The sequence below is a fragment of the Pteropus medius genome, unplaced genomic scaffold (genome assembly GCF_902729225.1).
Source record: "Pteropus medius unplaced genomic scaffold, Ma_sr-lr_union100, whole genome shotgun sequence".
Lineage (NCBI taxonomy): Eukaryota > Metazoa > Chordata > Mammalia > Chiroptera > Pteropodidae > Pteropus > Pteropus medius.
In genome coordinates, this window is record NW_024344378.1 from 22,589,413 (window position 1) to 22,600,674 (window position 11,262).

General features: G+C 42.0%; 1 protein-coding gene and 1 pseudogene across 8 annotated transcripts; one reads left to right on the forward strand and one right to left on the reverse strand.

The window, feature by feature from the left end:
• MORN4 (MORN repeat containing 4) lies at positions 1-11,181 on the forward strand. Of its 8 annotated transcripts, none has more exons than XM_039871595.1 (7): positions 1-165; positions 3,696-3,817; positions 7,255-7,347; positions 7,496-7,542; positions 8,986-9,100; positions 9,489-9,598; positions 9,857-11,181. In XM_039871595.1, the coding sequence occupies exons 2-7, from the start codon at positions 3,795-3,797 to the stop codon at positions 10,003-10,005; spliced, it is 537 nt and encodes a 178-aa protein (XP_039727529.1). In that variant the 5' UTR covers positions 1-165; positions 3,696-3,794; the 3' UTR covers positions 10,006-11,181. The 8 variants fall into 8 exon arrangements, with proteins under 8 accessions (XP_039727529.1, XP_039727535.1, XP_039727534.1 ...); XM_039871596.1 differs by lacking the exon at positions 1-165 and adding an exon at positions 196-210; XM_039871599.1 differs by lacking the exons at positions 3,696-3,817; positions 7,496-7,542 and adding an exon at positions 7,031-7,119 and having other exon boundaries at positions 7-210.
• LOC120610054 (uncharacterized) lies at positions 8,603-8,721 on the reverse strand (annotated as a pseudogene).
• Positions 11,182-11,262: the final 81 nt, after the last annotated feature.

Genomic DNA, 11,262 nt, shown 5'->3' on the forward strand with positions numbered 1-11,262 from the left:
AATTGTGCCCAGTGCGGCTGCCCGGGATGGCGGCGTCAAGTGGGGCAGGAGCTGGTGGAGGTGGCGGAGAAGCAGGTGGCAGGAACAAGCCCGGCGGAGCAGTGGTCCGGGCTGTTGGAGCCCCCGCGCCGGGGCCTGACGGTCATCACGAAAGGCGGAGCCCAGGTTGGCTGGCAGCGCGAGTGGGAGGAGGACGGGAAAGTGTGATCGGTGAGGAAGGGACTGATCCCAGCCCGAGATGACAGGGTCTTCGGAGCGCGGCTCCACGCCCGACGCGCTTCCTGAAGGTGGCTGCTCGGGTGTCCCAAACCCGGGCCTCCCGTCTTCATCGCCGGGGACCAAAGCCTGGGAGATCCCCAGCGCCAGGGTTAGTGAGCGGAGTAGGTAGGGGCCGCGTTAGGAGGGGCTGGCTGACCTGTGTGAGCGGAAGATCCGGCCCGGGCAGGAGAGCAGACCCGGAGTAGAGGGAAGGAGCAGTTCTGAAAGGCAAGAACGGGTGGTTGCAGGAAAGGGGAGGTCGACTATGTTGCCTTGTTGCAATCTACGGCTTTGTTTGCTTTGGACCCGCCTCTCTCACGCTCTGTTGGAGAGATGTCCCACACATCAAGGCTTGGGAAATGGGATGCCTCAGTTAGTTGATGGTGGCATCCCTGCAGTCTAGCATCACCAGAATGCTAGAGTAACTCAGCAGGAGTAACTCGGCTATATTAGAACCCTGCCCAGGCATTTTCCTTAACCAGGAAATAGAATAATACCTGTCAGTCCCCATTAGCCCTAAGTCTTTTTATTTTAATTTTTTACCTTCTTTCTGGTGTCAGGATTTTCTTCCAAATTCCTTCTATCCAACCGTCCCACAGTATTCCTAAATAAGAACTTTACCTAGTAGTGATACATTTGTTTACTTTTCGAATGTAAGGGAGACTTACAGTAAAAGAAACTTCCAGACTTAAAAACAGTATTTCATGCTCATTTAAATCACCTTAAAAAGAACGTTTGACTTTCTGTTCTAAGTTTCTTACAAGCCTAATCTTTGTTCATCAGAGCCTTCATTTTCTTCTCTTTGGGATTCTAAAAGCTTGAGTACTATACTTTCTTTATAACTGAAGGAACTTTGACAAGACTGTCATACTTTGGGGAGGATGGTTTGGGAGTGGGACAATGTTGAAGGTAATGTGGGTGATTAAGGTAGCTGCCTCAAAACAATATTCTTAAACTTAAAATCTATTTCCCTTTATGTTAGTTTCTTTATTCTCTGAATTTGTACACAGGTTACTATGAATGCATAAATATTCTTTTAACAAGTTTGAAATTTAAAAATTTCTGAAATTAAAAAAAGACAAATGGAGTGGAAATAAAAATTATTATTTCTGTCTTCGACTTCTATTTGGAAATGTGTGGGTCAGGAGAAAAGAAAAATAGCAGGGATATAGTCTGTTGTGCAGGCTAATAGTGTATTAGTTTACACAGATAAAATACTCATTTCCTTTTAGATAAATGTTTGGGTTGATCCTTTGCAACCCACCCAGCAAGAGAGAAGAAAGGGTGGGTATATTTATAGAAGCAGCATGCATTATCTTGACTTTGTGACTAGATTCCATATGTATATCTGAAGCCTAAACTCCTAGTCCATCTATTCTTTTTTAAAAAATTTTAAATAACTGATACAAATACTGACTTGCTAAAGTATTGGGATTTTCTGTCTTCATCAGCACTGACTATACTCTATTAAACTAGATTTGTCTCAGTGACCATAGTAACAGGTGAAATTTCTTTCTGGGTCAGTGGCTATGCAGCTGACTATTAATTAGCATGGCTAATTACCGAAGTCATAAATGAAAATCCTGACACTGCCCTAGACAGTGACAATATCAATTATTTGGGTACAGGTAGAAGTTTCTAGTCAATGTGTTCAACCATAGCCTGAGCCTCATGGACTTGACATGTATTCTCTTTAATTAGCACTTCTGATTGTGTTCTTGAGAATGGATATCATTTTGACAAGCAACTGTTGAAAGGGGTTTGCTCTATTTTCCTAGGCCAAAAAGGAATGGAAATTTGTAGTACAGTATGTACCTTTGAAAACAAATGGGAAAGGACGGTGACAAGGTTAGGTTGAGAGATGATGTTCCAGTTCCTATTACTGTATAACAAATTATCCCAAACTTAGCTGCTTAAAACAACCATATGATGCTCACAGATACCTCAGATGGGATGTGGGCTCAATGGCTGGGGGCTGGAATCTTCTGAAGGCTCCTTTGCTAGTGCTTGGTGCCTGGGCTAAAATGATTCAAAGATGAGAACTGCCAACTGGCGCTTCAACACATGTGGCTGGCTGTCTGACTTGGCTTCCTCACAGCTTGGTAGCCTCAGGGTAGTCAGACTTCTTATGCGATAGCTCAGGTCTCCAAGCACAAGTGTACCAGTGAGCAAGATGAAGTTGCATCACCTTTTATGATCTAACTTAAGAACATACCATCCCTTTCATCATGTTCTATTGGTCAAAGCAATCAAGCCTACACAGATTCAAAAGAAAGGAGTTAGATTACACTTTTGGTGGGGCAATGGCAAAGTCAAATAGTAGAAGAACTTGTAAGACAGGAGCTATGATTGTAAACATCTTTGGAAAATACAATCTACCACATTTGGTAATAAGAAGATAATCTTTCAAATTTCACTGGCTTCCTTGAAATATTTAGGGTTGTTAAAGAACAAAAATTCAACAAAGTAAATTTAAATATCTAATTGGCTTTGTTGAATGATACCTGAATTGGGCAGCATATCTGGTAAAAATAGAAAGGTGCTCCTGAGGAGTTGTACAAAATAGAAGATTTTTATAGCCAGAAAGAGGATGGGACAAGGAAGTTAAAAGAATAGATTATTTCAGGCACAGTTACCTTCCCTTAGGAGGAGGTCAGAGGTCTTATCAGGCAGATTTCATCACTAATGCTGACCAGGGAATTCTAGACAGATGGGTGTAAAATTCCACTCCTGGGATAAGCTGAAATTGCAGTTATGTATTGAGTATTGGTGGAGCTTACCACAAATGACCCTATTGTGAGTCTGTTGTTTCTTTTTAACAGAGTATATTTCCCAAGAGCTAACAACATACCAAAAGAGTGGCTAGGTTTACAACTTCAGGAGCTGGCTAGTACTTTGTCCACAGCTAATCTTCAAACTGGAGAAACACTATTCTCCTTCTTTCAGGGACCATCTACTGGTCCCACTTAAAGAAAGTGGGATGCCACGATTTGGGAGTTTCATGTGGCCTTGAGAAAAAATAAACAAGAGACTTTTCCCCCTGAGCCCCTTTGTGGTCAGTCTGACTCCTCAAATCTCACAGCAATAACTCCTTCCAAAGCTTGGAGTAAAAACAAGTTAACTGCTGCCTAACATTTAAAAGAAATGCCCTTATCTTATCTTCCTGTACAAATGATTTCGTGTTTATGTTTTGGAATGGTTGTTTAGTCATAAAATTTAGAAGATACCACCTTTCAGATTCTGACTTGTTTTGAAGGAATGAGATAGTTCAGATTTGTACCGTAAACTGACTTTTAGTACCCTTGGCTTAATTTATTCTGGGAAGAGCTAAAGATGGCCTCGAGCAACCACAATGCCTATCTGGACTGGAAAGAGTTTTCCTCTGCAGTTTTGATGGAAAACTGTTTCTCTTCCTCTCATTAATGTTGTATTTGCAGTGGAGGCATGTTGACCTCTACCCCAGGCACACTCTGATACTGGGCTGACGATAGGAAGATTGCGCTCCTGAAATTGGATGCTGACCTTGTGGAACATTGATGGGACAGAGATGGCATACCAGGTACCAGCATCATCTCTCTGAGAAAATAGCCCCTGAGGTTTTAAGGGGCTTTAAGACAAGAAGAAAATGATCCTTTCGGCGAGACATCATCTACTGTGTGAGAGACGGTGGATATGGAGTTTCTGAGTAATTAGAAAAGTGAGAAAGTCCCTGGTGGAACCTGTGGGGGTGACTCCCAAACATCTCTAGAAGAGCATCCACAAAGCTGGCCTTCATTGTGGGGGTAGAAATGAATATTTCTCTGCATTTGGGTGAGACCACAAGGAGTTCAGAACTCATCTATCCTCATAGCTGGATCAAACTAGAGCTCTGAGACAGAGCCAGGGCCTAGATGATATGACTGAGTTGTGCTCTGTTCAGGCCAAGCTGTTTTCACATCAGACCATGTCTGGGCATGCGGCATCTGTATCAAAAATCATTATAGCATAGGCCCAAATTAAAATATCCCATAGGATATTAATAAAGAACAGATGAGTGGCAACTGTAGTTTGCTTTTCCTCTACTTAGTATTTACATCATTAGTCAGAATTGCTGATTCCATTACAATAATTGTGTGAATTTAGTTGTCTTTCTGAAAGAGGAAAAGACCACTTAATGCACAGGGCTATGCAGTGTTCTAGGTACTTTCATGTCTTTTATTTAATTTGATCCGCATGCCAATTCTGTGAAGTAGGTATATTATCTTCACTTTATAGAAAAAGAGACTGAAGTTTAGGGATAGTTACTTAAGTTGTCCAAGGTTTCAGCAGGATCTGAACCCACGTCTTTGTGCTACTGAGTCCACAACACCACTGTATTATACTGGAAGGCAGTATTAGGTAGGAGAGGATAAGACAGTGTTTTAAGAGTGTGAGCCCTAGATCCAGCTGATTCTAACTTGCATGTGTTAGCTGGGTGACCTTCGTTAACTCACCTTCTCTATAAAGTGAGAATAATAATGCTTCATAAAGTTGTGAGATGAAATTAGATAATATATTTTGAAAAGAATTATGGCATACAATAAGTAGTCAATAAATGTCAGTTGCTATTATAAAGGTATTTTAGATAGCTTTTCCGGGACTAGCTCAGTTGATTATAGAGGGTTGCATTAGTTGACCTGGAGTATAAATAACTCAGTACTGTCCACCACCACAATCTGGAGAAAAATGTATGTCTTATTTTAGTTGAACATTAAAAGCATTTTTGTATAAATTATGCCAGATCCCTCTTGTACAGTGACACTTACTCTTTGTAACCCCATCTTGATTCTTCATGATGGAGACATCAGTACAACCCTTAACATTGTGTATATAATTGAGCTTCTCTGAGACTTGAAGGAAAGGGAAGCTAGCAGTTGGCACCACGTTAACAGGAGTTTAAAAAAAGTTGTCCTCTAGATTAGTGCTCTGAAGAAGAGGTACACTTGTCCTGAGAGTCGGACTTAGGTTAATTATTAATAACAGGAGATCTTTCAATGGTGATTTTTGGTCAGCGAGCTCTTCATATACAGTATTTCCATTTATTGGAGTAATAGTCCACAAACTTTCAAGTGTGTAAGAATCTAGTGATATGCTTGTTAAAACTGCAGATTCTCAGACTTGAACTGTACAAAATTCTGATTCATTAGTTCTGGGTATAGGCCTAGGACTCTGCATTGTCATAATCACTCGAGAAAACATTGTATTGTTTAGATCTGGAAAAGACGAAGAGTGAGTTAAAAAGCTAGGGGATTAAAAAAGGAAATAGGGTTGCATTCTTTTAATGTCAAATGATTCTGTTCATCTCTTTATATTTAATGATATTTCATGTGTCTTAAATTCCTTTTTATAGGATATCCTTGAATATAAACATTCTTTTACCACTAATGTGAAGCCTTATCTAGCCAGTCTTCAAATGTTTTTGGGTGGTGGTGGTGGTTTTTCTCCTATGATATATCTGTCATAGACATTCCTTTTGCTCCCACTACCCTGTTATCCCCCCAGTTCTGGCCTTAAGACCTCATACCTAGGTGTATCGGTTAGCTTTTGCTAGATGATAACATACTACTTCAAAACATAGTGGCTTAAAACAACCTTTCTTTAATACATGATTCTGTGGGCCAATAATTTGAGGCCAGGCTCAGAGGGGTAGCTCTTATGGTCTTGCCTGAGCTCACCCATGCATCTGTCATAAGCTGGGACAAGTGTTCCATGTGGTCTCTCACCATCTAGCAGGCTAGCCTGGGCTTGTTCACATGGGGACAGAACAGATCCAAGTGCAGCAGGAGGGCAAGCCCAAGGTATAAATGCTTTTCAAACCTCTGGTACACCACCTTTGCTGACATTCCATTAGTTATGTAACCCACCCAGATCCAATGGGTGGAAGAATAAATAAACTGCCTCATAATGGGAGGATCTGCCATGACACATTGCAGGGGCATGAATGGAGGGAGAATAATTTGTGCTCATTTTCACAGTCTACTGAATTATCACATCTCCCACCTTGCAAGCTTCTCTGGCTGTAAGCTTTTACTGCTCCAACCCATCCTGCTTCCTACTGCCACATTGATTTTTCCTTAAACTCTGCTTTCATCATATTGCATCCCTGTTTACACATCCCAAGAGGCTTTCTCTTTACCTACCTTATCAGCTGTAAACTTTTCTGCCTAGCTCTCAAAGGTCTCTTTAAGCTAGCCTAACCCTAAAAGCAGTGCATAATACAGGGGGCAAAGAACTAGCAGCAGTCAGGGGAGGCCTGAGCACTAGTTCCAGCTCGATCGCCAACTAGCTTTTAACTCTCTGGGCTTCGGTTTCTCCATCTATAAAGTGACAGAGTTTGGATTAAATCTGAGAGATTCTTTTCAGATTTAAAATTGAAGCCAGGTATACCTAGACAAAATTATTTTCTATTACTCCCTAAATATACCTTCAACTCTAGCAAGACCCAGCTTCTTATTCCCCTTGAACATGCTATGTTTATGTTGCTCCTTGTGCTTTCACCCCCCATGTTTTCTCAGTCTGGAATTGCTCTTTGTATTCTTCACTGCTCATTTTTAAATTCTGCCCATTGTTAATCTCTGCCATCCAATTTGGTACTTAATTATATTATCTCTGGTATTTTACAGTGTTTTGATTGTTAGTCTTATCAACTAAATTATAAACTCATTGAGGAAAAAGACTATATTTTACACATTGACTAAGTGTATAGCAAGTACCAAACAAATATTTGCAGATTAATCCTATATTTCCATCTCAGGTCATAGAAAGTTGAAACTGGCTTAAACCTTCAAAGACAAGTGGGAGGATAAGACTGCTTGGACAGAGGTGGTGGTGGTGGTTGGAGAGGTGGGTAGTTTTATTTAATGTACTCAAGGTAAAAGACACGGGCAAGTAGCATTTAGAATGTATCTGTAGAGTTGTTTTTTAGGCCTTCGTCCAGCCATCTTGTGATACTGGTTCTCCTCTGTTTGTGTCCTACAGTTTTCATCCTTCTGTAAGCTGTCACCATGACCCTGACAAAAGGTTCCTTTACCTACTCCAGTGGAGAGGAATATCGTGGCGAGTGGAAAGAGGGTGAGAGGACCCTTGAGGGGTATCCAGTGATGAACACTTCATTTGGCCAAAGGACAAATACCTCAGGATATATAAACCAACTTTATGAGTCTTCATGTCTAACTCCAAGATTTAATCTGAATAGTGCCTTTCTTTTATTCAATTTTAGGATTATAAAGGAATTAGAAAACACTATTGTTAATCCAACCTCCAGGAGTAAGTTAAATCTTTCCACTTCTAAATATATTAACCCTTTTATCTTTTAGTGGTGTTTTGGGGAATTTTTTTCTAAATGCTGATGTACTCAGCAGAGTAAAATGAATTATTTTTAGTACCCATAAATCAGAAAGTACAGAATTCATTACAATGACTTGATTCTAGTGAATCTTTTTTTTTCATTCCGGTGAATCTTAAGAAGTTAAGGAAATTATGGCAGACACTCAAGAGTAAATGACAATTCATTACATTTGGAAGTATCTATTCATAGGAATGGTAAAATTCTTCTAAGCCTGAGACAATATAGGAAGTAGTTTAATGATGTTCAGTTTGGAAACGTCCTGCCACTTAAAAGTCCTGTGGGTCCAGGCCTAGCAAGCCAGGAACTTCCCTAAGGGGACTCGACTCCACAGTTGTACCACTGAAGAGCACTTCATACTGCTTCCAAATATGTGTCTTTTAAGGATAGATCCTGCAGCTGATGAATTCTTGAGCATCAAGAGAAGAAATTCTGTATATGGGATGTGACCTTGCCTCTGTACATCCCCAGCCTTTTCTCCTGCCTCCTAAACAGCTGCTTTCTCCTTTAATATGACCTTTACAGGAGCGTCTCTATCCACTGCCTCTACTTTGAAGAGCATTATTGCTCCTTCAGCATCTGGCTGTTTTCCAGTCATTTCTGTGGGTAAACTTAGCCCTACTGATATGACAGAGCTCAAACCAGTGTTGGCAGTCTGGCTGTTAGGTTTGCACAGTAGCTTCATGACGCTAAGTGATATACTTTTATTTTTCTCAGAATGGCAATGTAGTTGAGGGCTCTCAGGTCAGACTGCATCCTGTGTTTGCATTCTTGCTCTACCAGTTAATTGCTCTGGAATCTTAAGTTATTTAGCTTCTGTTTGTCTTGGTTTCCACATTCGTTAAATGGGAGTCATAATAATACTGTGCCTACCTCATAAGGCTGTCATGAGGATTAAATAAGATGATAAATAAAAGTGCTTAGAAAAGTGCCTGGCACATAATAAAGGTACTGTCTGCTATATATATATATTTTTTTTCACACCTACAGCACCTGGTCTTCCTAAGTGGTCTCCCAACCAAGTGCTAACCAGGCCTGACTCTGCTTAGCTTCCGAAGTCAGACGGGATCAGGCTTATTCAGAGTGGCATGGCTATAGACTGCTATTTTTAAGTGCTCTCTTATTTTTCATACTTAGAGAGACCTGCTCCAAGTCTGATTCTAATAGTTGTGACTTAAAGTGGGAAGGTCCCAGGAGCCAGGTCTTCCTGGTCCTGACTCTCGGTAATAGTTCTCTGCCCTGCTAATGTCATTGTTTCTCTTCTTTCCTTTGTGGGTGCGGTGATGGGAGACAAGTGATGTTAGTGAAAAGGGACCTTGAAGCTGCCTCAGCCCAACCTAACACTTGTCCTTCTCTCTGCCCAGGCCGCAGACATGGTTTTGGTCAACTGATGTTTGCAGATGGCGGCACCTACCTGGGTCATTTCGAGAATGGGCTCTTTAATGGCTTTGGGGTACTGACCTTCTCAGATGGCTCAAGGTAGGTACTGGGTCATTCCTCTCTCAGCCTTAAATTAGGGAGACTCTGATCCAAAAACAATAGTGGTAAATATCTGGTCAAACCTGAGCTTGTCTCAGGCCCTCCGAAATAGGCAAAGAGTAAGTATTAGTTCTCTTATTGGTTACTGTATAAGTAGATCTGAAATTTGAAATGGCAAGACGTGAGTGACATTCCACCCCGCTGCTGTTCTGTTATTTCTCCGAGATTAAGGCCTCATATCATACAGACTCTCTGACCCTTCTCTACTGGTTGGGAGTAGGATGGGTGGGGCTCTGAGATAAGTGGAATAAGTATTGGTAGCTGCTTGATTCAGTTAACCTGGACAGCTCACTACATCCCTAAAGGCTGACATCTTGTGTTTCTGCAGGTATGAGGGGGAGTTTGCCCAGGGCAAGTTTAATGGTGTTGGAGTCTTCATTCGACACGACAACATGACCTTTGAGGGGGAATTTAAAAATGGCAGAGTAGATGGTTTTGGTAAGTTGCAGCCCAGCAGGATGCATTACTTAGTTGAGCAAAATATGGGTGAAAGTACACCTTGTCAGTTTGAATCCTCCATGGATGCCCAGCAATCCACAGTGATGGTGCCCTAGCATCTGTTCACTGAACTTACCAACAGAGCGAGCGCTCCTGAGAAGGGCTGAGAGTTTTTCTCTTTCTCGACCTCTGCCTGTCAAAGTGATCTGAGTCATTAATGCCATCGTCACTCTTATATTTCTTCTGTCCCCCTTGAAGGCCTGCTGACTTTCCCTGACGGTTCTCATGGAATACCCCGCAATGAAGGTCTGTTTGAGAACAACAAGCTGCTGCGGCGTGAGAAGTGTTCTGCAGTGGTTCAGCGGGCCCAGAGTGCCTCCAAGTCAGCCCGAAGTCTCACCGCCTAATGCGGGCATCGTGCACCAGGTGACAAGTATTGGGTAAAGCAGATGCCTCACTATTCATTCGAGGTAAACAGATGAATCAATGTGAGAGGAGATGAGAATGACCTTGGAGCAGAAGCCTTGTGCTGTGTCTCATCACCTGCCAGTCAGGGTTTCAATCACAGAGAAGTTCTAGGGACTCTGCAGGCCCTGCAGCAGTGGCTACCAATTCTGTCTTTCCCTTGTCTCGCTTGTTGGTACTGTCCGTCCCTAACATGCTGGGTTACCCAGTGCCGACCTGCTGCTGCCTTCTACTTCATTTTCTGACAAATGATGCAGAATCTCTTCATTCTGCCTATGTTTGGGGCAGATGGTCCTAGCTCCAAATTAGGGCCAGTGTGCTTTGTCCTACCCTGGAGAAATAAGTAAAAAGATAGGGGTGGCTTAGACAGTATAGCAGTCCAGTGAAAGTCAAGGCCAGAGCTTTATTGTATGTTGTTACCCCCTCATTTGCTGCTGGTTGGCATCATAGCTCCAGGCTCCACTTTGTCTGACCAGACAAGTATTCGTATCTGCTTATTCCCGCTGAAGGATTAAGTAAGAGTGCTATTTTCCCCCTACCTGACTTAGGCTGTCTTCTTTACCTGAGTTCCAACAGATACTCCCCATTTGTGCCTCTCTCCTTCCTTAGACATGGGATAGGATCCCTTTATGGGGTAGTCAAGAAAGAAACTTACGTAAGCAGTCACCTTAAAACTTGTGTTTATTACTTACTCCAGGGCAAAGGGCAGACATCCTTGAGCCACTTCAGGCCCTACCATGGAGTGAACTGTATCCTTAGGGCTGACATAGCTCCTTCCCAGTGGACCTGTAGCTTAAATAGACTTGGACCCATTCTAGGACCACAGTGAACTAAAAGAGCATTTGGTTCACTGTAACTCTTCCACCATGAGCCTTGGCCATCAAGATCTGGGGACCAGATCTTAACTAATAGGATCCCTGCACAGTTCATCACGGTCCAGTTACCCTGTAACCAAAACACGTCCAACCCCACCTTCAGTCTGTTATCCTCACACTGAATGTCTCCTCAACAGCAGCATATTGTGGTGGAAATTATAACCATGTGCCTCTATTTATTTTCTGAATTGTACTGTAGAAACAAGTGTTTATGAGGAATAAACAAATCACCAGAACTGCCTATATTTAGTTTTCTTGACTTTCTTGCTCTGCCTTTTCATGAATATTAACCCATTTGCTGTTTCTAAAAATTAGCCACAGATG